Genomic DNA, 26,650 nt, shown 5'->3' with positions numbered 1-26,650 from the left:
CCAAGCAAGAATTAGAAAGAATTACAAAATGCAAAATAAATAATCTGGATTACATCAAATTAAAAAGTTTTTGTACAAACAAAACCAATGTAACCAAAATCAGAAGGGTAGCAACAAATTGGGAAACAATCTTCATAAAAACCTCTGACAAGGGTTTAATTACTAAAATTTATAAAGAACTAAATCAATTGTACAAAAAATCAAGCCATTCTCCAATTGACAAATGGGCAAGGGACATGAACAGGCAATTCTCAGCCAAAGAAATCAAAACTATTAATAAGCACATGAAAAAGTGCTCTACATCTCTTATAATCAGAGAGATGCAAATCAAAACAACTCTGAGGTATCATCTCACACCTAGCAGATTGGCTAACATGACAGCTATGCAAAGTAATGAATGCTGGAGGGGATGTGGCAAAGTGGGGACATTAATTCATTGCTGGTGGAGTTGTGAATTGATCCAACCATTCTGGAGGGCAATTTGGAACTACGCCCAAAGGGCGATAAAAGACTGTCTGCCCTTTGATCCAGACATAGCACTGCTGGGTCTGTACCCCAAAGAGATAATGGACAAAAAGACTTGTACAAAAATATTCATAGCTGCGCTCTTTGTGGTGGCCAAAAATTGGAAAATGAGGGGATGCCCCTCAATTGGGGAATGGCTAAACAAATTGTGGTATATGTTGGTGATGGAATATTATTGTGCTAAAAGGAATAATAAAGTGGAGGAATTCCATGTGAACTGGAACAACCTCCAGGAAGTGATGCAGAGCGAAAGGAGCAGAACCAGGAAAACATTATACACAGAGACTGATACATTGTGGTACAATCGAAGGTGATGGACTTCTCCATAAGTATCAATGCAATCCCTGAACAATCTGCAGGGATCTAAAAAAAAATACTACCCACAAGCAGAGGATAAACTGTGGGAGTAAAAACACCGCTGAAAAGCAACTGCTCGACCACAGGGTTGGAGGAGATAAGACTGAGGAGAGACTCTAAATGAACACTATAATGCAAACTCCAACAACAGGGAAATGGGTTCGAGTCAAGAACACATGTGATAACCAGTGGAATCATGCGTCGGCTATGGGAGAGGGAAAGGCGGGGGGGGGGGGGGGGGGGAGGGGAGGAAAAGAAAACGATCTTTGTTTCCAGCGAATAATGTATGAAAACGACCAAATAAAATAATATTAAAATTAAAAAAAAAAAAAAAGAAATGGCAAACTCCACAGAACCACAGAAGCCCCAAAATACCAAGAAAAATAAGAAGAAAGGGGCGACTTTGGACACATTCTATGGAGCCAAAATACAAAATACAGAGCAGACAGAAGATAAAATAAAAGAAAATGCTCCAAAACCTTCCAAAGGAAATGGAAACTCTCCACAAACCTATGAAGAATTTGAATCAGAAATGACCAAAAAGATGGAAGCCTTCTGGGAGGAAAAGTTGGAAATAATGCAAAAGAAATTCACGCATCTACAAAACCAGTTTGACCAAACTGTAAAAGAAAACCAGGCTTTAAAGGCCAGAATCAGGCAGCTGGAAGACAACGATCGTGTAAAAGAGCAAGAATCAATAAAGCAAAGCCAAAATACCAAGAAATTAGAAGAGAACATAAAATATCTCACCGACAAGGTGATAGATCTGGAAAATAGGGGGAGACGGGATAATTTAAGAATAATTGGACTCCCAGATAAGCCAGAAATAAACACCAAACTGGACATGGTGATACAAGATATAATCAAAGAAAATTGCCCAGAGATTCTAGAACAAGGGGGCAATACAGCCACTGACAGAGCTCACAGAACACCTTCTACACTAAACCCCCAAAAGACAACTCCCAGGAATGTAATTGCCAAATTCCAAAGCTATCAAACAAAAGAAAAAATCCTACAGGAAGCCAGAAAAAGACAATTTAGATATAAAGGAATGCCAATCAGGGTCACACAAGACCTTGCAAGTTCTACTCTGAATGATCGTAAGGCATGGAACATGATCTTCAGAAAGGCAAGAGAGCTGGGTCTCCAACCAAGAATCAGCTACCCAGCAAAACTGACTATATACTTCCAAGGGAAAGTATGGGCATTCAACAAAATAGAAGACTTCCAACTTTTTGCAAAGAAAAGACCAGAGCTCTGTGGAAAGTTTGATACCAAAAATCAAAGAGCAAGGAATACCTGAAAAGGTAAATATTAAGGAAAGGGGAAAATGTTATCTTCTTCTTTTACTCAAACTCTCTTCTATAAGGACTACATTTATATCAACCTATGTATACTAACATGTGGGGAAAATGTAATGTATAAATAGGGGGTAAAGAAAGACCAAATAGAATAATCATTCTCACACAAAGATTCACATGGGAAGGGGAGGGGAAGAAAACTCCTATAAGAAGGAGAGGAAGGGGGGGGGGGGGGTTACTTAAACCTCAATCTCAGGGAAATCAGCTCTGAGAGGGAAAAACATCCAGATCCATTGGGATCTTGAATTCTATCTTACCCAACAAGGGTAAGGAGAAGGGAAAACCAAGGGGGGGAGGGGGAGAGGGAGAACAAAAAGGGAGGGAAAGAGAGGGGGGAGGGGGAGGGAACAAAAAGGGAAGGACTAAAAAGGGAAACATCAAGGGAGGGGACAAGGGGGACTGTTTCAAAGTAAATCACTGGACTAAAAGGTAGAGCCGAAGAAGAAAAGGTTAGAATTAGGGAAGGCAATCAAAATGCCAGGGAGTCCACAAATGACAATCATAACTTTGAACGTGAATGGGATGAACTCACCCATAAAACGTAGACGAATAGCAGAATGGATTAGAATCCAAAACCCTACCATATGTTGTCTTCAAGAAACACACATGAGGCGGGTTGACACCCACAAGGTCAGAATTAAAGGATGGAGTAAGACCTTCTGGGCTTCAACTGATAGAAAGAAGGCAGGAGTGGTAATCATGATATCTGATAAAGCCAATGCAAAAATAGACCTGATCAAAAGGGACAGGGAAGGTAATTATATTTTGTTAAAAGGGACTATAGACAATGAGGAAATATCATTAATCAATATGTATGCACCAAATAATATAGCACCCAAATTTCTAATGGAGAAACTAGGAGAATTGAAGGAAGAAATAGACAATAAAACCATACTAGTGGGAGACTTAAACCAACCATTATCAAATTTAGATAAATCAAATCAAAAAATAAATAAGAAAGAGGTAAAAGAAGTGAATGAAATCTTAGAAAAATTAGAATTAATAGACATATGGAGAAAAATAAATAGGGATAAAAAGGAATACACCTTCTTCTCAGCACCACATGGCACATTCACAAAAATTGACCATACATTAGGTCACAGAAACATAGCACACAAATGCAGAAAAGCAGAAATAATGAATGCAGCCTTCTCAGATCACAAGGCAATAAAAATAATGATTAGTAATGGTACATGGAAAACCAAATCTAAAACCAATTGGAAATTAAACAATATGATACTCCAAAACCGTTTAGTTAAAGAAGAAATCATAGAAACAATTAATAATTTCATCGAGGAAAATGACAATGGCGAAACATCCTTTCAAACCTTTTGGGATGCAGCCAAAGCAGTAATCAGAGGTAAATTCATATCCCTGAATGCTTATATTAACAAACAAGGGAGAGCAGAGATCAATCAATTGGAAATGCAAATGAAAAAACTGGAAAGCGATCAAATTAAAAACCCCCAGCAGAAAACCAAATTAGAAATCCTAAAAATTAAGGGAGAAATTAATAAAATCGAAAGTGATAGAACTATTGATTTAATAAATGAGACAAGAAGCTGGTACTTTGAAAAAACAAACAAAATAGACAAGGTACTGGTCAATCTAGTTAAAAAAAGGAAGGAAGAAAAGCAAATTCACAGCATTAAAGATGAAAAGGGGGACAAGCACCTCCAATGAGGAGGAAATTAAGGCAATCATTAGAAATTACTTTGCCCAATTATATGGCAATAAATACACCAATTTAGGAGAAATGGATGAATATATACAAAAATACAAACTGCCTAGACTAACAGAAGAGGAAATAGAATTCCTAAATAATCCCATATCAGAAATTGAAATCCAACAAGCCATCAAAGAACTTCCTAAGAAAAAGTCCCCAGGGCCTGATGGATTCACCTGTGAATTCTATCAAACATTCAGAGAACAGTTAATCCCAATACTATACAAACTATTTGACATAATAAGCAAAGAGGGAGTTCTACCAAACTCCTTTTACGACACAAACATGGTACTGATTCCAAAACCAGGCAGGTCAAAAACAGAGAAAGAAAACTATAGGCCAATCTCCCTAATGAATATAGATGCAAAAATCTTAAATAGGATACTAGCAAAAAGACTCCAGCAAGTGATCAGAAGGATCATTTACCATGATCAAGTAGGATTCATACCAGGGATGCAGGGCTGGTTCAACATTAGGAAAACCATCCACATAATTGACCACATCAACAAGCAAACTAGCAAGAATCACATGATTATTTCAATAGATGCAGAAAAAGCCTTTGATAAAATACAACACCCATTCCTATTAAAAACACTAGAAAGCATAGGAATAGAAGGGTCATTCCTAAAAATAATAAACAGTATATATCTAAAACCAACAGCTAATATCATCTGCAATGGGGATAAACTAGATGCATTCCCAATAAGATCAGGAGTGAAACAAGGATGCCCATTATCACCTCTACTATTTGACATTGTACTAGAAACACTAGCAGTAGCAATTAGAGAAGATAAAGGAATTGAAGGCATCAAAATAGGCAAGGAGGAGACCAAGTTATCACTCTTTGCGGATGACATAATGGTCTACTTAAAGAATCCTAGAGATTCAACCAAAAAGCTAATTGAAATAATCAACAACTTTAGCAAAGTTGCAGGATACAAAATAAACCCACATAAGTCATCAGCTTTTCTATATATCTCCAACACAGCTCAGCAGCAAGAACTAGAAAGAGAAATCCCATTCAAAATCACCTTAGACAAAATAAAATACTTAGGAATCTACCTCCCAAGACAAACACAGGAACTATATGAACACAACTACAAAACACTCGCCACACAACTAAAACTAGACTTGAACAAATGGAAAAACATTAACTGCTCATGGATAGGACGAGCCAATATAATAAAAATGACCATCCTACCCAAACTTATTTATCTATTTAGTGCCATACCCATTGAACTACCAAAATACTTCTTCACTGATTTAGAAAAAACCATAACAAAGTTCATTTGGAAGAACAAAAGATCAAGGATATCCAGGGAAATAATGAAAAAAAACACATATGATGGGGGCCTTGCAGTCCCTGACCTAAAACTATATTACAAAGCAGCAGTCATCAAAACAATTTGGTACTGGCTAAGAAACAGAAAGGAAGATCAGTGGAATAGACTGGGGGAAAGCGACCTCAGCAAGACAGTATACGATAAACCCAAAGATCCCAGCTTTTGGGACAAAAATCCACTATTCGATAAAAACTGCTGGGAAAATTGGAAGACAGTGTGGGAGAGACTAGGAATAGATCAACACCTCACACCCTACACCAAGATAAATTCAAAATGGGTGAGTGACTTAAACATAAAGAAGGAAACCATAAGTAAATTGGGTAAACACAGAATAGTATACATGTCAGACCTTTGGGAGGGGAAAGGCTTTAAAACCAAGCAAGATATAGAAAGAATCACAAAATGTAAAATAAATAATTTTGACTACATCAAACTAAAAAGCTTTTGTACAAACAAAACCAATATAACTAAAATCAGAAGGGAAACAACAAATTGGGGAAAAATCTTCATAGAAACCTCTGACAAAGGTTTAATTACTCATATTTATAAAGAGCTAAATCAATTGTACAAAAAACCAAGCCATTCTCCAATTGATAAATGGGCAAGGGAAATGGATAGGCAGTTCTCAGATAAAGAAATCAAAACTATTAACAAGCACATGAAGAAGTGTTCTACATCTCTTATAATCAGAGAGATGCAAATCAAAACAACTCTGAGGTATCACCTCACACCTAGCAGATTGGCTAACATAACAGCAAAGGAAAGTAATGAATGCTGGAGGGGATGTGGCAAAATAGGGACATTAATTCATTGCTGGTGGAGCTGTGAACTGATCCAACCATTCTGGAGGGCAATTTGGAACTATGCCCAAAGGGTGCTAAAAGAATATCTACCCTTTGACCCAGCCATAGCACTGCTGGGTCTGTACCCCAAAGAGATAATGGACACAAAGACTTGTACAAAAATATTCATAGCTGCGCTCTTTGTGGTGGCCCAAAACTGGAAAATGAGGGGATGCCCATCAATTGGGGAATGGCTGAACAAACTGTGGTATATGTTGGTGATGGAGTACTATTGTGCTAAAAGGAATAATAAAGTGGAGAAGTTCCATGGAGACTGGAACAACCTCCAGGAAGTGATGCAGAGCGAGAGGAGCAGAACCAGGAGAACATTGTACACAGAGACAAACACACTGTGGTATCATCGAACGTAATGGACTTCTCCATTAGTGGTGGTGTAATGTCCCTGAACAACTTGCAGGGACCCAGGAGAAAAAAAAAACACCATTCATAAGCAAAGGATAAACTATGGGAGTGGAAACACCGAGAAAAAGCAACTGCCTGAATACAGAGGTTGAGGGGACATGACAGAGGATAGACTCTAAATGAACACTCTAATGCAAATACTATCAACAAAGCAATGGGTTCAAATCAAGAAAACATCTAATGCCCAGTGGACTTACGCGTTGGCTATGGGGGGTGGGGGGGGGAGGAAAAGAAAATGATCTATGTCTTTAACGAATAATGCTTGGAAATGACCAAATAAAATATATTAAAAATAATGCTTGGAAATGACCAAATAAAATATATTAAAAAAAAAAAAAACTAGAATCCAACAACTAGAAGCAAACAACATCACAAGGCAGCAGGAAACTATAAAACAAAATCTAAAGAATGAAAAAATTGAGGAAAATATGAAACACCTCATCTACAAAATGGAAGATGTAGAAAACAGGTCAAGGAAACTAAACTACTTTTTCACTCAATTAGAAAAAAACATAACAAAGTTCATTTGGAAGAACAAAAGATCAAGGATATCCAGGATATCCAGGGAAAGAATGGAAAAAAAAATGTGAAGGAAGGTGGCCTAACAGTACCAGTTCTCAAACTATACTATAAAGCAGTGGTCATCAAAACAATATGGTACTGGCTAAGAGATAGAAAGGAGAATCAGTGGAATAGACTTGGGGTAAGTGATCTCACCAAGACAGTCTACGATAAACCCAAAGATCCTAGTTTTTTCGACAAAAATCATCTAATAAAAACTGCTGGAAAAATTGGAAGACAGTTTGGGAGAGATTGGGTTTGGATCAATATCTCATACCCTACACCAAGATGAACTCAGAATGGGTAAATGACTTGACTATAAAGAAAGAAACTATAATTAGATGAACACAGAATACCTGTTAGATCTTTGGGAAAGAAAAGATTTTAAGACCAAGCAAGTATTAGAAAAAATTACAAATGTAAAATAAATATTATCCCCATTCAGAGAAAAAACTGTGGGAGTAGAAACACCAAATAAAAACAACTGCTTGATTACATGGGTCAAGGGGGATACGATTGGGGATGGAGTCTCTAAATGATCATCCTAGTGCAAACATCAACGTGGAAATAGGTTCTGATCAAGAACACATGTAAAACCCAGCGGAATTGCACGTCAGCTAAAGGAAGGGGTGGGGGAGGAGAGGAAGGGAAAGAAAATGATTCTTGTAACCAAGAAATAATGTTCTAAATTGACTAAATAAAATTTAAAAAATAATAATTAGGAAAAAATTACAAAATGTAAAATAAATAATTTTGATTACATTAAATTAAAAAGGTTTTATACAAACAAAACCAATGCAACCAAAATAAGGGAAACAACAAATTGGGAAAAAAATCTTCATAACAAAAACCTTTGACAAAGATCTCCTTACTCATATTTATGAAGAGCTAAATCAATTATGCAAAAAAGCAAGCCAATCCCCAATTAATAAATGGGCAAGGGACATGAATAGGCAATTTTCAGATAAAGAAATCAAAATCATTATTAAGCACATGAAAAATTGTTCTAAATCTCTTATAATCAGAGAGATGCAAATCAAAACAACTCTGAGATACCACCTCACACCTAACAGATTAACTAACATGGTAGCAACAGAAAGTAACGAATGCTGGAGGGGATGTGGCAAAGTCGCCCCCTCTTCCCTCCCCCTCCCCCTTCCCGTAGCCCATGAGCAATTCCACTGGTTTTTACATGTCTTTGATCAAAACCCATTATACAGAGAGAATGATATACTGTGGTACAATCGAATGTAATGGACTTCTCTACTAGCAGCAATGCAATGATCCAGGACATTTCTGAGGGACTTATGAGAAAGAACACTATCCACATTCAGAGGAAGAACTGTGGGAGTAGAAACACAGAAGGACAAGTGCTTGATCACATGGGTTGATGGGCATATGATTGGGGATGCAGACTCTAAAGGATCATCCTGGTGCAATTGTCAATAATAGGGAAATGGGTTTTGATCAAAGACATGTAAAAACCAGTGGAATTTTAGAGGAGAACAGGGCACACATACTTTCTTTTCCTTACCTTCTGGATTTGGACCCAGGTCTTCTACCTTACCATCTGTCTTAGAATCAACACTGTGTATTGGTTTCAAGGCAGAAGAGTGGTAAGGAATGGCAATGGGGATTAAGTGACTTGCCCAGGGTCACCCAGCTAGGAAGTATCTGGGACCAAATTTGAACCTAGAACCTCCTGTCTGTTAGGTCTGACTTTCAATCCACTGAGCTACCCAGCTACCCCTCTACTTGTATTAATTCTAAGACAGAAGGTAAGAGTTTAAAAAAATGTACTTCTTTCCCTTCTTTCGACTTCCTTTTCCTTTCTTTCTCTTCTAGGCCTGGCTCTCAGTCCACTGAGCCACTGCCTTCAACATACATATTTTCACTGAGGATAGGTTAAGAGTCATCCTGTGAGGAAGGAGACCATTTGCATTTTAAGATTCACTCAAATTTCAGTCAGTTCTCTAAATCTCAAATAGAGAGGATGGAGTTGGGTGTATGGAATTCAAAGAAAAGTCCTGACTCTGGGACAGGAAGCATCAAATTATCTGAACCCTGACTTTTCCTGTCATTCTTTAGACCCTGGAAGCCCCGGGCTCTAGTCCTCACTCTTCTCTGGTCTTCATTTTCCTACCTTCATTTCTCTGACCCTCAGTTTCCTCATCTGTAAAAAGGGTGCTGGACCAAATGATCTCTAAGGTCCCTTCTAGCTATAAATCTTCAAAGCTCAGTAAAATGAGGTCAGGCTACAGGCCCCTGCCAGGCTGAGAGCTCAGATTCTAAACGTCCCCTCCATCCCTCCCTCCCCAGCCTTTTGTTCAGCCGTGTTCCCAGAATGGATGCCAGCCCCAGAACCTGATCTGCAGGGGGCACCGGGGCTGTGCACAGTTCCACCCTGCCTCCCTTTCAAGGCTCATCTTTTCTTATTTGGATTTCTTTTGCAAGGAAGGCCCTTGATGAGCATCTGCCTGGCTTGGTGATCCCAAGACCTGTTGCCATGGAGAAGGTACCCACAATTCCTGCAGCCCCCAGGCTCAGAGAGGGACAGAATGGGGGCACTCACCTCTCTGCAACTGTTACATTTCCCCTCCTATAGAGAGGGCTCTAGACCCTTTGGTGTCCACTCTCTCTTCAAAAATGGGCCCCTTAGGGGTAGTTGGGTGGCTCAGTGGATTGAGAGCCAGGCCTAGAGTTGGGAGGTCCTAGGTTCAAATCTGGTCTCAGACACTCCCCAGCTGTGTGACCCTGGGCAAGTCACTTCACCCCCTTTTCCCCCTATATTGCTTAGCCCTTAGTACTTCTGCCTTGAACTGATAACTTAGTATTGATTCTAAGACAGAAGGTAACACATTAAAAAAATGATACATGATGCAAAGCACCATATGCAGGGTCTCATTTGATTCTTATAGTAACCTTGTGAGGTATGGAGCATCCCTGTTAGTTATTCTCATTTTATAGCTGGGCCTTTAGAGGAAACTGAGGCTCAGAGAAAGAAATGGTTTGTCCAAGGTGGCACAGTTAATTGGAGGAAGAGCTAGGACTGCAGTCCAGATCTCCTGACTTCACGTCCTGGGGGTGTTCACTGTACCATGTCTACTGCTTCTACTAAGTGGGGTGATATGTCCAAAGTCAAACAAGTAGAAGGGCCAGGATTTGAACCCAGGCCTCCAGTCATTGCTCGTTCTGCTACATCACACTGGTTCTCTAGCTCCAAGATGCAAAGACAAATCTCATGAATGCAAGTCAATGAATCCCAGTCAACCGCAGGCCATTTAGATGGCCAAACTAAGAACATTACTATGGCTGCTATAGTCTGGACAGGATGCTGAGACTGTCACCAAGTCATTCCATTAATTTCAGTTTGACAAACATTTATCAATCTCGTGTGTAAAACACGACTTGGGGCGTAAGTCTCTGTGCTCAAGGATCTTGTGGCTGGTAAAGTTTCCTTTGTGGGGCAGAGATAGGGGTGAAGTTATCATAAAGGCAGGGGTTGGAGGGGGCAGCTAGGTAGCGCAGTGGATAGAGAGCTAGACCAGGAGACGTGAGGTCCCAGGTTCAAATCAAATAATGCCTGAGGTTTCTATAACCTATTATTTTTGAAAAGTATTTTAAAGAAATGGTTTCATTTTATCTGTAAGGTAGATGTATCAGGTTTTAAAATTTTTAACAAATGAGGAAACAGGTGTACAGAGAGTAAGTGGTGATTTGTTCAGGGTCACAAATTAACTTTAAGAGTCTGAAATATAATTCCAACATAGACCTTCCTGACTCCAAGTCTGGGACTCAATCCATTATACTTTGCTACCTCTCAAGGTCACGCTCCCACCACCCCAAACTATTTGCAAATTTATATCCCAAAGTTTTCAGCCTCCTTTTCCCTTTGTAGCACTTTCTCATCACTTAGAAATATTATTTATAGTCTTCCCCACTTAGCATGACAATATATATGGGCAGCCAGTCCTAAATCTGCCTTAGCCTTAGGAATTCTGATGAGAATTTTAGATTTAAGATGTATCAATTTAGTATTGATATAATAAACAGTTCTTGCTCTAGGCACAGAAACAGAGCTAAAGCAGGGCCAATTTTCACTTCAACAACTTAATCGAAAGGCAGTATTTCATCCTACACATGAATGATACAATTCTCATTTTACTTATATTTGAGAAGTTTATGTTGCCAAACCTAGAGATGTTTTAGTACCTGAAGAATATACTTCACAGACACTCCTGTGTGACCCTGGGTGAGTCACTTAACCCCCATTGCCTAGCTTTTACTGCTCTTCTGCCTTTCAACCAATACATAGTATTGATTTTAAGGTGGAAAGTAGAGGTTGAAAAAAAAAACAGCAAAAAACAGAATTAAGTTAATGAAGGAAAAAATGGAGATGTACATACATATAGCAGTCATTTTATATATGTATATAATTGTGGGGAGGTTGTGTGGAGGGGTGCTTTGGAGATGTTTTGAGGGCAAAGGGCAAAATCACTTTCATGCAAGTCACTGAAACAAAGGATTCCATACCAGCCCTTCCGTGCAGGCTGCCATACTACTACTTGGAAGAAATTCCGCCACATCCTTTCTGTATCTGTAAGCTAATAACGTGGGAAGTGACATGGAATCACAATTGCTGTTAGATTTTGCTTAATTGTTTTTAGAGAACACACTTGGGGGCGGGGGAGGCTTAAGTGCTTGTTGGGAAATACCTTATGTCAAAAACAAAATAAATAAATTTGTTTTTAAAGTAGAGGAATTTCACAACGAAGGGGAGTTACCAAAAACCACACAAATAAAAACAGAGATGGGGAGAGCACAGGGATGTTTGGGAGGGCAGAAAATAGGCCAGTTCAGCCAGCTTTTAATTACCAGGACTAATAGAAGAGTCCAAAATACAACGGCAAATTTAAAACAGATAATCTGAACATCATTCATATTTTTCTTAAGAGTGCATGTGTGTATGTTTGCATGTGTATATAATACACACAAACACTCATTTTTAAACTTGTAGACATCTAGTTTAGGTTTTAATAGATCCATATAATGTCAGAGCTGGGAAAGACAACCCTATATAGCGCTTCTTATTATCTGTCAAGGGAGAAAACTAAGGCTTAATGACATTAAATAACTTTCTTAAGTTCAGATACTCTGTGCCACAGCTGGACTCAAACTTGAGTCTTTGGACTCAAAGTACTCTTTTGCCTACCTTAAAGGACTATATAAATACTAGCTATAATTATTACTCCCTCTTGGAACATCAATTTCTTCATTTATGAAATAGATATAGCAAATTTGCAGCAATTCATAGAGCTGTTGTGAGAATCAAAATTTTAAATATACTTAAAATACTCTGCAAACCTTAACGAGCTCCATTAATGAGTTATGAAAATTGTTTAGGTATCTGCTTTGTGTCAACTTCTATGCAGGATCCAGGGGATAGATAATAGCAAAAGATGAGATGGTCTCTTTCTTCAAAGAGTGTGACAACAGGGACATCAATAAGTACATAAAAAGATATTCAAGGTAGTGGGGAAGGGAGGGCAGCTTGATGGTCCAGTAGATAAGAGTGCCAGGCCTAGAGTCAGTATGAGTCAATTTCCATGAGTTCAAATCTAGCTTCAGACACTTTCTAGCTGTGATCAATGACTTTTAAGGAAAAGTTGACCCGCCCCCTTCCCTGTCTTCAAAATGGTAACAAATCTTAGTGTGAATTTGAACAAGTGAATATGAACAAGCTTATTCTTAGAGTTGTAGAAATGGGCAAAAAAGATGCTTAAGAGAGAAGGGGAAGAATGCCTCAGTTAGATTTGCAATATCCAGATTCAGGAGATCCAAACCTCTAGGTCCATGTTGGTGAACCTATGGCATACGTGCCAGAGCATGCCAGAAAGGGCTGCTCCCTTCCCTATCTCCACATGTGCCTAAAGACATTCCTCAATTCACTCACCCCTCTGCTCAGCAGCCTAATGGAAGTGCTTCCTCCCTCTCCTGTCTAGGGTAAGGCAAGGAGGGTTATAGAATGGGCATTTGGTCTTTAAAAGGTTAACCATCACTGCTCTAGGTATTCTATTCTCTCACTGGGTCTAGGTTGAATCATCACAGAGTTATTTGAATTTTTCTGCATGCACACTGTCACTTGGCCCTGTTGGCCTCAGTTTCCTCATCTATAAAAATGAGCTAGAGAAAGAAATGCCAAACCACTCCAGTATCATTGGCAAGAAAACCCCAAATGGGCTAACAAAGAATCAAAAATAGCTGAAATACTGAAACAACTGAACAACAACCCCATAATGGGGTGAGAAAGGACAAGAGCAGCTGGGAAAGATAAGGCTAGACTTTAGGTAAAAAAAAGGGATGCTTAAGCTGAGTTTTGAATGAAACAAAGGATGCAAAAAATGAGAGATGGTGGGGTGAGGGAGTGGGGATCCATTTCAGGTATGGGGATCAATTACTGTGAAGGTGTAGGGACAGTAATTATGGTGTATTAGGAAAAGCAGCAAGGCCAGTTTGGTTAGAAAACAGTTTGGATGAGACATGCCCTTCATCCCACCTAGGTGGCTGGTTCTGTACTCTTGGAATATATTAACGGTCTTGAGACCTTTCTGATCCTTTAAGAGAAAGGAGGCACCACACCTGTATGCACTGTGCCCAGACTGGCCACCTATCAGCTAGCTTCCTTGGGAATTTTACCATTTGTAATAAAGTAATCAATATTTTGGTTTGATTTTCCTTTGGACCATTCTTCCCCCAAGTGACAGGGTTCAGCGCTCTCAAGGCTCTCCATTTTTCATAATGGATAAAGGGGGTTTATCACCCAGCTCATTAGAATCTAATGACTTTTAAGAAAATGTTGACCCTCCCCCTTCCTATCTTCAAAATAGTAACAAATCTTACTTAACCAAAGGAATATAAGCAAGCTTATTCTTAGAGCTCTATTTTCAATAACAGCGTATGGGCAAAACAGCTGTTTAAGAGACAAGGGGAAGACTGCCACAGTTAGATTCACAGCATCCAGATTTGGGGGATCCTAGCCTCTAGGTATTCAATTCTCTCTCACTGGGTATAGGCTGAATCATCACAGCATTATTTGAATTTTTCTGTATGTGTATACAATACTTCACGGATGTTCTCTTAGCAGCTACAGCTAGTAAGGATAGCTTCTCCCAGGCAGCTGCGGAGCTTTCTGGCCAGCCTCCGCTATCACAGCTGTTTAAGCCTCTAGCATGGGGATGATGGATTGTGGCTGCTTCTGGGAGAGCCCATAAACCCAGGGTTTAAAATTACTACACTTTGAGGTTATAACTTTTTTTTAACTCTTGAAAAGTAATGAAACATTCCATTTCTATGAATTCTTTTGACCCAGAAGTAAATCCCCCTGAAAGTAATTAAAGAGATTCTTTACCACCAAATTCTTCTCTCTTTCCAACTTTTTCTATTGCAGTGGAGGGCACCATTTGCCCTCCTAGGCAGCCAGGCTTTCAGTCTTGGTGTTATCCTTAACTTCTTACGCACACCCCACATTTCCTATCAGTTGCCAAATCTTGCATTTCTGCCTTCACATTTTTTCTCCTATTTATCTCTTCCCCACTAACACAGCCACTCTCCTCATGGAGGCCCTCAGCACCTCTCACTTGGACTATTGTAACAGCCTTCTTCATTGGTCTCCCACCTCTCAAGTCTCCCCACTCCAAGTCAGGTTCCATTTAACTGTCAAAGTGATTTTCCTAATGTCATCCCCCCCCACCCCCCATTAAGAATCCTCTGGCTTTACTGGAACAACCTCCAGGAAGTGATGCAGAGTGAAAGGAGCAGAACCAGGAGAACATTGTACACAGAGACTGATACACTGTGGTACAATCGAATGTAATGGACTTCTCCATTAGTGGCAATGCAGTGATCCAGGACAATTCTGAGGAACTTATGAGAAAGAACACTATCCATATTCAGAGAAAGAACTGTGGGAGTAGAAACACAGAAGAAAAACATATGATCAATCACCTGGTTCTAAAGGGATATGATTGGAGATGTAGACACTAAATGATCACCCTAGTGCATATGGAAATAGTTCTTGATCAATGACACATGTAAAACCCATTGGAACTGCGTGTTGGCTACAGGAAGGGTTTGGGGGGAGGGGAGGGAAAGAACATGAAACTTGTAACCATGGAAAAATATTCTAAATTAACTAATTAAATAAAATTTTTAAAAAAAAAAGTATCCTCTTGCTTTAAAAAACTCGATACAGGGGCCAGCTGGGTAACTCACTAGAGAGGCAGGCCTAGAGACGGGAGATCCTCAGGGTTTAACTCTGGCCTCAGACACTTTCCAGCAGTGTGACCCTGGGCAAGTCACTTAACCCCCATTGCCTAGCCCTTACCACTCTTCTGCCTTGGAACCAATGCATATAGTATTGATTCTAAAGAAGAAGGTAAGGGTTTAAAAACCATCTAAAGTACAAGATAAGGGTTTAAAAAACAAAACAAAAACAACAACAAAAAAACAAGCCAAAAAACCTGGCCCCTTCCTTTCTAGTCTTTTTTTTTAACCTTACTTTCTTTTCTTTTTTTTTTTTCAATTTTTATTTAGTTAATTAGAGTATTTTTCCATGATTACATGATTCATGTTCTTTCCCTCCCCTCCTCCCTCCCCATTCCTGGAGCTGATGAGCAATTCCACTGCAACTATTACTTTCTATTTTAGAATCAATATTAAATATTAGCTCCTAGGCAGAAGAGCAGTAAGAGCTCAGAAATGGGGATTAAGTGACTTGCCCAGGGTCACACAGCTGGAAAGTGTCTGAGGCCAGATTTGAACCCAGGTCCTCCTGACTCCAGGCCTGGTACTCTATCTACTGAGCCGCCTAACTGTCCCCAGCACTAAGTACTATTAACCACATCCTGTACTTTGTCAGCACAATGAGAACGACTCTGAGGCCATGCAACACCGACAGTTTCCTCTTGGGTTATCAGAGATCATATGTGACCTATTTCTGGTGTGTCCTTTGAAATTCAGTCATCCAGGGATGGATTAGTCCGTAATATAGCTAGATTGGAAACATCCTGAGACCACAAGCTCATTATCCCTCTACTACAGGTGGCTTCCATCAAGTGCTTCTTTCCTTCCCTGGATTCTTCCATCACTCCCTGGGCTGGGATGAAATGAGGAAGCCTGCGGCTTGAGTGACTGTTTATAGCAACCAAACCATTTTGATTCCATAACAGAGCTTTTTTCCCTCCTTCCCCCAGCCATGCCTTTGTCCCACTGGAGGGAAACAGCCACTGAGGGGAGCTAAAGTGGTCCCAGGGCTCTGATGCTGATGCTTAGTAATGAGAACAGAGCTGGATGTCAGACTATAATTAAAGGAATACAAAGGCTGAAGATTTCTGAGATTTCTGAGAGCTGTCACTTAAAGAAAAAAAATTTTAAAATAAATCAATTTTCTTTGATCAGGAAGAAAATGAAGTGGGAGCAGGGTTGGAAGGGGCCCTCATCCTCATCCCACCCCCTTCTAACATCCCTGCTCTACCAGGCATCTTGCCGGAGGGCCTTGGAACAGATGCAGCTGAGCCATTTCATTGACAGATGGTCACTGGTTGTTGCCAATTTATAAGGCTTCATCTTGGGAGTGGTGCTCAGCTCTGCCTGGGGCTGAGCCCCTAGAGGTTAACTATCTTAGCCTCTTGAGACCTCCTATATATCTTAGCTTCCTTGCTCACCCATACTCCCTCCTCTAATCCCCAGAAGCTCTGGGTTCCCGAGGACACAGAGCCCCTGCATTGTTCAGTCAAAGGAGGATTCCTCTCAGTAGACTAGACCATCATCATATCTATAGCAGACGATTCTCCTCCATGCCTTCTTGTCCTGTAAATACCTGGGGCATAATTAAATAGACATAATCATGCACAGCCCCTTTTGAAATTCCCACAAAGATGCAAATGAGCAAAAGTGAGAGTGGGCAGAGAGTGAGCACTGGTAACACATGAGGAACTGATTCAAATATGTAAGAAGAGTGCTAATTCAATGGAAAAGTGATAAAATGATGTGGGGAGGTAAAGGTAAAGGAGACTTCAATAAGTTCTCAGAAAAAGAGATGCAAGCTATCAGTAATCATAGGAAAGAGCACCCCAAAGTTACTAATTGTAAGAGAAATGTAAATTGGGAGAGCTCTAAGGTTTCATCTCCTATCTATCTGAGGAACAAAAAGACAAGACAAAAATGATGAAGGTTGGAGGGATTGCGGCAAGCCGTGCACACTAATGCATTGCTGATGGAATAGCTCCAACCATTTGTGGTTGTTGTTCATTTGTTCATGACACCATGGGCCATAGCACACTAGCCCTTCTATCCACCCAAGTCTGTCCAAGCTCGTGTTTGTTGCTCCCATAATACTATCACTCCATCTCATCCTTTTCTGTACCCTTCTTTTGCCTTCAGTCTCTCCTGACACCAGGGTCTTTTCTGAGTCTTGTCTTCTCATTATGTGATAAAGTATTTAAGCTTCAGTTTCAGTATTTAACCTTCCATACATACTAGAAAACAATTTGAAATTATACTAGAAAAGTCACAAAAGTTCAGACCTTTTGAACTACACATCCCATCACTAGGTACGTACCCCAAGGAAGTTAAGGACAGAAAGATCCTATATGAGGCTGAACACTGAAGAAGGTCCTAGTTCTGGAGTCAGAGGATCTTGATTCATATCCAGCCTCAGATGTTCACTACCTCTATGACCCTGTGCAAGTCATTTAACCTTCCTGGGATGTAGCTTCTTCATATGCAAAATCAAAAAGTCGGGCTATATGATCTCTGAGGTCCTTTCCACACACTAGATCTATGTTCTTGTGCAATATATCCTGAGATATTTCTAGCAGTATTTCTGGGAATAGGTACCACAAGACTGGAAACAAGAGTGATTGCCCAGCCACTGGGGAATAGCTAAACAAATTGTGGCATATGAATATAGAGGAGCATAATTGTGCCATAAGAAGTAATAAAAGGGAAGGATCCAGAGAAACTTGAAGCTTAACTGATGCAAGAATGAGATGAGCAGAACCAGGAGAACACATTGGATATAAATCACAACCACAGTAAAAGAAAGGAAAATAACACTGGAAGATTCCAAAACTCTGAACAATGTTATAGTTGATCTCTATTTTCAGGGGATCTATAATGAAGCATACTTCCTTCCCTAAGCTTAAAGGTATAGACTACAAATTCTAATATAGATGTGTGGGGGAAGAGAGATGCCATTGGGGAGTGGCTGATTTTTTGGTGAAGTATCAATAAAACATTAATTTTGATATTTTTAAAAAGAGCATTGGCCAGGTGGTAGAGAAATAGGTGCACTAGAATGCTATAATACAATTAAAATAAACTAAGAATATAAAGGAATACACAGAAACTTGCAAAAATGTTATGAAATGATGAAAAACTTCAAAAAGCAGACCTACAAGAGAATACACACTAACGACCATCACATAAAAGGAAAGTGAATGGGAATGGGTGGATAAAGAAACCTGATGGAGATGAAGAGAAATAAGCTATTTTATGTGTTAAAATAATGCATTTATTTAAATGTAAACTGTTATAGAAGTAGATAACTATTAGTGTGGAATACTATGTATACCATCATAAATCAATGTTGATTTTGCTGGATTTTTCTTTTTTTTCTGTTTTTTGTTTGTTTAAAAATCTTTGTTATAGGGGACAGCTGAATGGGGTGGGAAGGGATATATTTGGAAATGAATGTGGCATTTTGGGATACATAGATATGCCACAAAGTATGTGCTCCAAAGAGGTCATTGATGAAAAGAAAACTCCCATATACACTGAAATATTTGTAGCAGTACTTTTTTAGTAGCAAAGAATTGAGAACAAGGTAGGTGCCCACCAATTGGGTATTGATTAACTAAATTGTGGTACATGAGTGTAATATTACTGTGCTAAAAAAATGATGAATGTGATGACTGAGGAAAGGAGGTGTGGGGCAAAAATTTAGAACTGAAAATAAAGTTGAATTTTTAAAAATATGATGAATATAGAAAAGCATCAGAAGATTTACATGAATTGATGCAGAATAAAGTAGAGCGATTATATTAACACAACCACCACCAGCAAAGTCAATATTGCAAAATTACAAAGAACAAGCATCATCCCAGAGAGGAAGAGATATGAGAAGATCCTTTCCTTCACCCCTTTGCAAAAGTGGGAGGTTCACAGGTATGGAACACTGCCTATATTTTCAGACTCTTTTAGGTATTAATCTGTTTTGCTGATCTTATCTTCTTATTCTTTTTCTTTAAAAAGTTTTTTTTATTATATGAGATGGCTCTTTGGGAGGGGGGAAGGAAAGATGCTGGGTGAAATTTAAGTAGTGTAAAAAAAAAGCTATAAAAATTTAAGAACAAAAGGCATCAATGAATATCTAATGAATGTATTTGATTTCAATGCAATTTAATTAGTTGCTTTGGTGTTCATATTAAGTTTACAAGAAATCTTTTAAAAAGAGTTTTGGCCTAGAAATCAGGAGACCTGCATCCAGGAGGAATCCCAGCACTACCACTGCAATCTGCCTTTCAACCTCATTATTTAACTGAGTCAGCTCTACCCCAAATTACTAATGCTCTCAATTGCCAAATCTGATCTTTTCCTCCTGAATATTCTCTCCTTGAGTTTTCATGATACTCTTTCTCAGTCTCCTTTGCTTCTGGCTCTTTATCCCTACTTATTATGTTCCCTGAGTATCCCTTTGGGAACCATCCTTGGCCCTCTTCTCTCTTCCCTTGATCCCATCTCACTTGATGATTCAATTTTCTTCTCAATGTAGATGACTTTCACATCTGTTGAGCCCTCATCTCTCTACGGAGCTACTAAATGGTCCATTGACTTTTGGACATATTCAAGTAGATGGGCATCTCAAACAACATGTCCAAATTGATCTCATCTTTCCCCACCAAACTCTTCTTCTGAACTTCCCTCTTACTATCAAGGGTTCCATGATCTTTTTCAGTGACAAGAAATCTTCCCCTCATCCTAGACTCTTCATTCTTACTCCCCCCACATATCCAAGCTTTCATCCTTACTTTCACTGCATTTCTCTTCTTTGTTTCCTTCTTCCCACTCACATAGCTACCATTCTCAGTTAGATCTTCATTACCTAATAGCGAAACTTTTACAATAGCCTTCACTACAACAAGCCTTCTCTACTCCAATCCATCCTTCACTTAGCTGCCCACGTGATTTTCCTAAAATGTCCCTCTGACTAAATCACCTCTAATTTCTGCTCAAAAACTCTAGCAGTTCCCTATTACCTCCAGGAACAGTCTTCTTTTTCTTCTTAAACCCATACTTTCTCTTTTAGTGTTAGTTCCAAGACAGAGAGTGGCATGGGCTAGGCAACTGGGGTTAAGTGATTGGGCTAGGGAAGTATCTGAGGTCAAATTTGGACCCAGGACCTCCCATCTGGCTCTCTATTCACTGAGCTGCCTAGCTGTCCCTGTGAAGCACTCTTCTTACACTTAATTCATTCTATGCATTTTACCACCCAATTACACAGGTCTACTTGCTGTTTTTCACATACGACACTCCATTTCTAAAATGGCACACCTTTGCACTGGTTTTCCCTCATGCTGGGAATACTCACCACTTAACCTCTGCTTTTGGATTGCCTGGGTTCCTTTAAGACACACGTCTTACTTTTTTTTCAGGAGACATTTTCCACTCCCTCTTATACTCACTCTCTCTTAACCCCAGCATAGTGTGTGATCCAGTGACTTTGGCTTCCTTGCTGTTCCTCAAACAAAATACTCCACTGCATTTTCTCCAGGCATTCATTAGCTGTCTCCCAAGCTTGGAATGTCCTCTCTCCTCACCCCTGCCTCCTACCTTCTAGTCCCTCCTAAAATTCTACCTTCAACTGGGAGCCTTTCCTGATCCTCCTTAAAGCTAGTGCCTTCCCACTGCTGGTTATTTCAAATTTATCCCATCTATATCTTGTTTGTACATAGTGGTGTGCACGTTGTCTTCCCCATTAGACTTTAAGGAAATTGAGAGCTTTTAAAAAAAATACCTTTCCTTGTATCTTTTTACCTTTTTTGTCCTTTTTTTGTGTGCTCAGGGCTTGACATGTAATAAATGTTTATTGACTGACTGACACCTTTCCTCGAGATCTCCTTTCCTATACTCTGTATTATATGGGCCATCTTTTCCATCAGAATGGGAACTCTTTTGGGGCATGGTCTGTTTTTGCTTTCCTTTATTTCCCAGTTCTCAGCAGAGTGCCTGGTACATTGTAAGTACTTAATAAATACCTGACTGACTTCCCATCTTTGGACTTTGGTTTCCCCACTTGTAAAATAAAGGAACTGGACTATGGGGTTTTAAAGCTCCATTCTAGCATCATTCTCTGTTCTGTGAATGTGCTTGATCCAAATGCTACTACCATCCCAAATTGAGGGGACTGGTTTGTCTAGTGGTAGAGGAGGGCCTAGAATAGGAGGCTATTTTTTTTAAACCCTTACCTTCTATCTCAGAGTCCATAGTAAGTATAGGTTTCAAAGCAGAAGGGCAATTGAGGTTAAGTGATGCTGCCCAGGGTCACATAGCTGAAGTCAAATTTGAATCCAACTCCTCCCAACTCCAGGCCTGGCAATCTATTCACTGTGTTGCCTGGTTGCCCCACAGTCTAGGAGTTCTTAACTTTGGGTTCCATGAACTTTTTTTTTTTAAATATTTTGATAACCATTTCAACAAAATGATTACCTTTGTAATCCTATGTGTTTTATTTTATATGCTTAAAACATTATTCTGGGGCAGTTAGGTAGTATAGTGGATAGAGCGACAGGCCTGAAGATGGGAGGACCTGGGTTCAAATCTGCTAAAACCATCAACACATCATGCTGAGCTTGAACTCATTCTTTTCCTTCTCCAAATCTTACCTCCTCCCTCTCCTTCGAAATATCTCTATTTATATTGAATTCTCCCATCTTCCTGGCTTATAATCTTGGCATCATCCTAGAGTCTTCACTCTTCCTCACCTCCTACATGCAATCACTTGCCCAATCTTGCTCTTTCTATTGCGATAACATCTGTTGAATCCAACTCCCTTTCTGCATTCATGTTACTGCCAGCTTGGTTCAGGCCCCTATTGCTTCTTATAAAGATTATTGCAGGAGCCCCTAAACTGGACTCCCTGACTCAAGTATGCCACTACTCCAGGCCATTCTATACTTGGTGGCCAAAGTCGTTTTCCCCAAGTGCACACTTGACCATGTCATCCCCCTCATTGAAAGTGGGGATATTATTCTTTGTATTCATGTCCCCTGCACCTAGCACAATACCAGGCATGCTAGCTGATGGATTCAAAGTCATTTAGTTCAACCCTTTCATTTTACAGATGAAGAAACTAAGGGCTAAATAACTTAAGTGACTTTCCCAAAGTCACACAGCTAGTCAGTGACAGAGGTGGCTGAAAAGACAGACATCTCTGCCCCACTGACCTCCAATCTCCTCCCTCATTCACATGGGTAGTTGGAACCTCTATTTCTAATCCTTTCTACTCCCGATGGATCCAATTGGTCATAGCTTAATGTAATGTAACAATTTAACAATTAAATGGGACCAGCAACACAGCTCTGGCCTAGCTGGTTCATCTTACCCAGTCGGTAAGATCAAGTCATGTAGAGATGGCATGTCAAAGCAGCTGAGCTAATATTGCAAGTTTGGAGGGTGCCCTCTTAGCTGCTGTGGAGTATGAAGGTGGGGGAGGAAGAGGAAATGAGGACAGCAGGCATTGGGCAGACTAGCTGCCCTCCCAACCCACTCCATCTTCCCCAACCTCAGAATGCATGTAGTTGATTATTTACCATGGCTGACTGCTGCTCCGTAGCATGGGCGGCAAAACGAGCTACGTGATTGACGATGGGGGAGAAGTTGGTGGGTCCATAGAAGCGAATGTGGGGAAGGCAGGCTGAATATGCCTGGGCAATGCCATCCACACCTGAAACACAGAGAGTCCTGTTATGGGAGAAGACACGAACACCGACAGATCACTGGGGCCTCTCTGTCTTGAAATAACACCCTTCCAGAGAGCTTCCAGAGAGTTAACTGAACCAAATGAAGAATTCCTAGTATTTTTTTGTGCCTAGACCTATTATTTTGTCAATGTAGGGAACTCCTAGTGTGAAAACTGCCTATCTTCTCCACTGTTGCAGATTAGCAATTCATTTGCAGTCTTAGAGAGGAGCTTGGGGCACAGGCAAGCCAAGCATGGCCATGCAGCTAACAGTGTCAGAAGCAAGACTTGCCCCCAGGCTTCCTGACTCCAAGGCCATCTTTTGGCTCCCCAGTAGCAATAAATGTGTATGCTTTTTGAGGACAGGAACCTTGATTTTTGCCATATCTCTGCTGCCTAGTGCAATGCCTTAAATGAGCTGGGTACTTAATAGATATTTGTTGATTGAATGAGTAAGTGTGCTCTGCTGCCTTGAGTCATCTTTTTAAGAAAGGTCTTCCTAGAGAGCCCTAAGATTACTCTGCATTCTTATAGAAACCTAGGAAAGCTTGTATGCACTGATATGCAGAGCCAGAGGAACAATTTAGACAGTTGTACTTTACAATGTAACAACACAAAGAAAAACACCTTTGAAGGACTCAAGAACTCTGCCTAATGGCCAACCATGATTCCGGAGGATCAATGAGTAAGTATGGGTGCCATCTACTCCCTGACAGGCGGGAGATGGAATCAAGGAATAGAATGAGACATTCATTTCTGGACATGACAAATGTGTGGATTTATTTTGCTTTAGATCATGCCTGTATGCCACAAAGGCTAATGCTTTTCTTTGATTGGGGAGGGGAGAGAAGGAGAATGGAGCTCAAAGTAGTGTTCCCCCAAAAAATAAAAAAGAAGAAGAGACAGAAAACGGAGTCATTCAAACATCTAGAAAATTCAAAAGGAACACAGGCAAGTAGCACAATTTTGAAAGGAACATGTTCAAGTTATATACTTTTAAAAAAGCAAGCTATGTAATAAAGTCACTGGTTCACAGATAATCTTTTTTTGTTCTACTTTATACATATATACATATATACACAAATGTATCTATCTATCTATCTATCTATCTATCTATCTATCTATCTATCTATCTATCTATCTATCTATATGGTAATAGTCTTTCTTTTTGGTATTTAAATTTCAGGATTTAAAAATCAAATTTAAAAAGATTTTACGTGCCCCATGGCTTCTTCAATAGAATGCCAGTCAGGCTGGTCAAATATTGGCCACTTGACACCCCTACCTGTTCCCAAAGCCCCAAGCATTTATTCCTTCCAGATAAATGGCTATTTGCTGAGCTGCTGGTTCCAGGCTGTCAAGATAGACACACTGTACTGCCTCCCACCTCTCCCTGCTCCTTCCGATTCATCCTACACACCACAGCCAAAAGCATCTTCCTACGTTTAAATTACTAAGTGCATTTCATGACATTGCTGACACCCAATGTAAACACAACTTGCTTTGCTTAATGAATGTATTTGTTTAATGTACATCTTGAAACTCCTATATCAGTGCCATCTTGAGATGAGATTAGAAGATCACAGAGGGTAATAGTTACTTCTTGACACTGGAGTCGTTTGCCATTTCCTATTCCAGGTCATTTTACAGAGGAGGAAACTGAGGCTAACAGGGTTAAGTGACTTGCCAAGGGTCACCCAGGTAGTAAGTGTCTGAGACCAGATTTAAACTCAGGAAGATGAGTCTTTCTTACTCTACGGCTGGTACTCTATCCAGTTCACCTCTTGGCTGCTCTTTTTTACTAATCAGAGGTCCACAATAAAAGCTTTGGATGAAGAAGGTAATAATCTGGGAAGTTCATGGGAAAGAAGACTGGATATGAGCCTGTAGACTTAGATTTGAGCCCCACATTATGTCATTGGCTTGCTATGTGACCCTATGCAAGACATTTTCTCTCTTTGGGCCTCAGTTTCCTCACCTGAAAAATAAAGACATTGAGATTTGATCATCTCTGTGATACCTTATAGCTCTGGCAGTCTATGAACCTACTTAGTCCTTTCGCCTACTTTAAAGGCAAGCCTAGACTCAAACAAACTCTCTTCCCTGGTACTTTGTGCCTCAGGAAATGAACTCTAAGTCAGAAGTGTGAGCTCCAGTGGCAGACTATTTGTAACTCAGGGACACAAAAGGTTTCCAAAAGCCAAATCATTTCACCAAGTATATATTTGGAGATATTTTTACGATGACTGCAAACAATAGAGTCAGAACAGCCTTAATCTATAGTCCCCAGAGAAGGCAAGTAGTTGTGTCATATAGCAAAGCAGCCCCCCTAACAATACACTCTGCGTGGAAATGATGGAGAGGTATTGGCAATTTGGGAAAAACACACATACACACAAGGTTATGTAACTGGCTGGATACTCAGTGGTGCTTTTGCTCAGCTTGAACAGCAAGGGAGTCGTTGGTGTGGGTGTGCTATTTAAGCACACTCGATGAACAGTCTGACAGGTCTTCTAACTGCTTTGCAGAGAAGTAACACCCTCCCCTACTATGGGAACTACGCCCAAGCCAGGAACACTTGCCTTTCCTGAGTTAGAAGGGTCCTGATTTCTTAGGCAGAAAAGGGAAACATGGTTGGAAAAAACCAGAATGAGCACTGGATTTGGAATACTGGATTTCAATTCTGGCTCTATTGGCCTTGGGGGCTTGAGTGAGTCACTCTCCCAGCCTTCCCTCTTTCTCAAGACTTTACAGGAATATAAATTTAAAGCTAAAAGGGACTTTGGAGGCTTTTAAGTCCAACCCTATTATGTTAGAGATGAAGAAACTGAGGCACAGAGGTAATAATAATAGTGAACACTTATAATGCATTTAAGGCTTGCAAAGCACTTTACAAATATCTCATTTGATCTTTGTAACAACTCTAGGAGGTAGGTACTATTATATCCCCATTTTAGAGACTAAGAAACCATGATAGAAGTAAAGTGACTTGCCCAGAGTCAGATGGCTAGTGTCTGAGGCTAGATATGAAGATAATTGGGATATTCCTATTCAGTTTGACAAACAGTCCATTATGTTTTACTAATCACCAATGATAGCTTTAATGAGTAAGAGAAAATAGAATTAAGATTGAGTTAAGGCGGTTAGATTAGGAGTCATGTAGATTAGAATTAATTAGCCCATTATATACGGATGATTATGTTATTTATATTTAGGTTATAAAATAGTTATAATTTATAGATTTATACCTTTTTATTAGCTAAATCTGAGTTATAGAGATAGAAATCTATTGTATTAACACTACCCCTGAATGTACCATGAGAACTGTGCTCTAAAAAACAAAGTTCCCATATTTCCCTGTTCTTTTTTGTGTAATGTTCATAACTGCTTGTGGAAAGTTCCAAGAGTCCTGTTGACTAAACACTAACTAAGACACTCATGATTGATGGCATATGGAAAGCCTAATGACTAAACTTTGGTGATTGAGGGACATT

The 26,650-nt window shown here is 39.7% G+C and overlaps 1 protein-coding gene across 4 annotated transcripts in view; it reads right to left on the bottom strand.

Moving 5' to 3' along the window:
* CPNE2 (copine 2) overlaps positions 1-26,650 on the bottom strand; it is a 124,411-nt gene that overhangs the window by 17,450 nt on the left and 80,311 nt on the right. For all 4 annotated transcript variants that reach the window (XM_016422791.2, XM_016422795.2, XM_056812337.1 and 1 more), the window contains one exon: positions 23,008-23,141. In XM_016422791.2, the coding sequence (XP_016278277.1) occupies positions 23,008-23,141 (134 nt within the window). The remainder of the gene's footprint in view (positions 1-23,007; positions 23,142-26,650) is intronic.

This window comes from Monodelphis domestica, chromosome 1 (genome assembly GCF_027887165.1).
Source record: "Monodelphis domestica isolate mMonDom1 chromosome 1, mMonDom1.pri, whole genome shotgun sequence".
Classification (NCBI taxonomy): domain Eukaryota; kingdom Metazoa; phylum Chordata; class Mammalia; order Didelphimorphia; family Didelphidae; genus Monodelphis; species Monodelphis domestica.
This window is presented reverse-complemented; position numbering and strand designations above follow the sequence as displayed.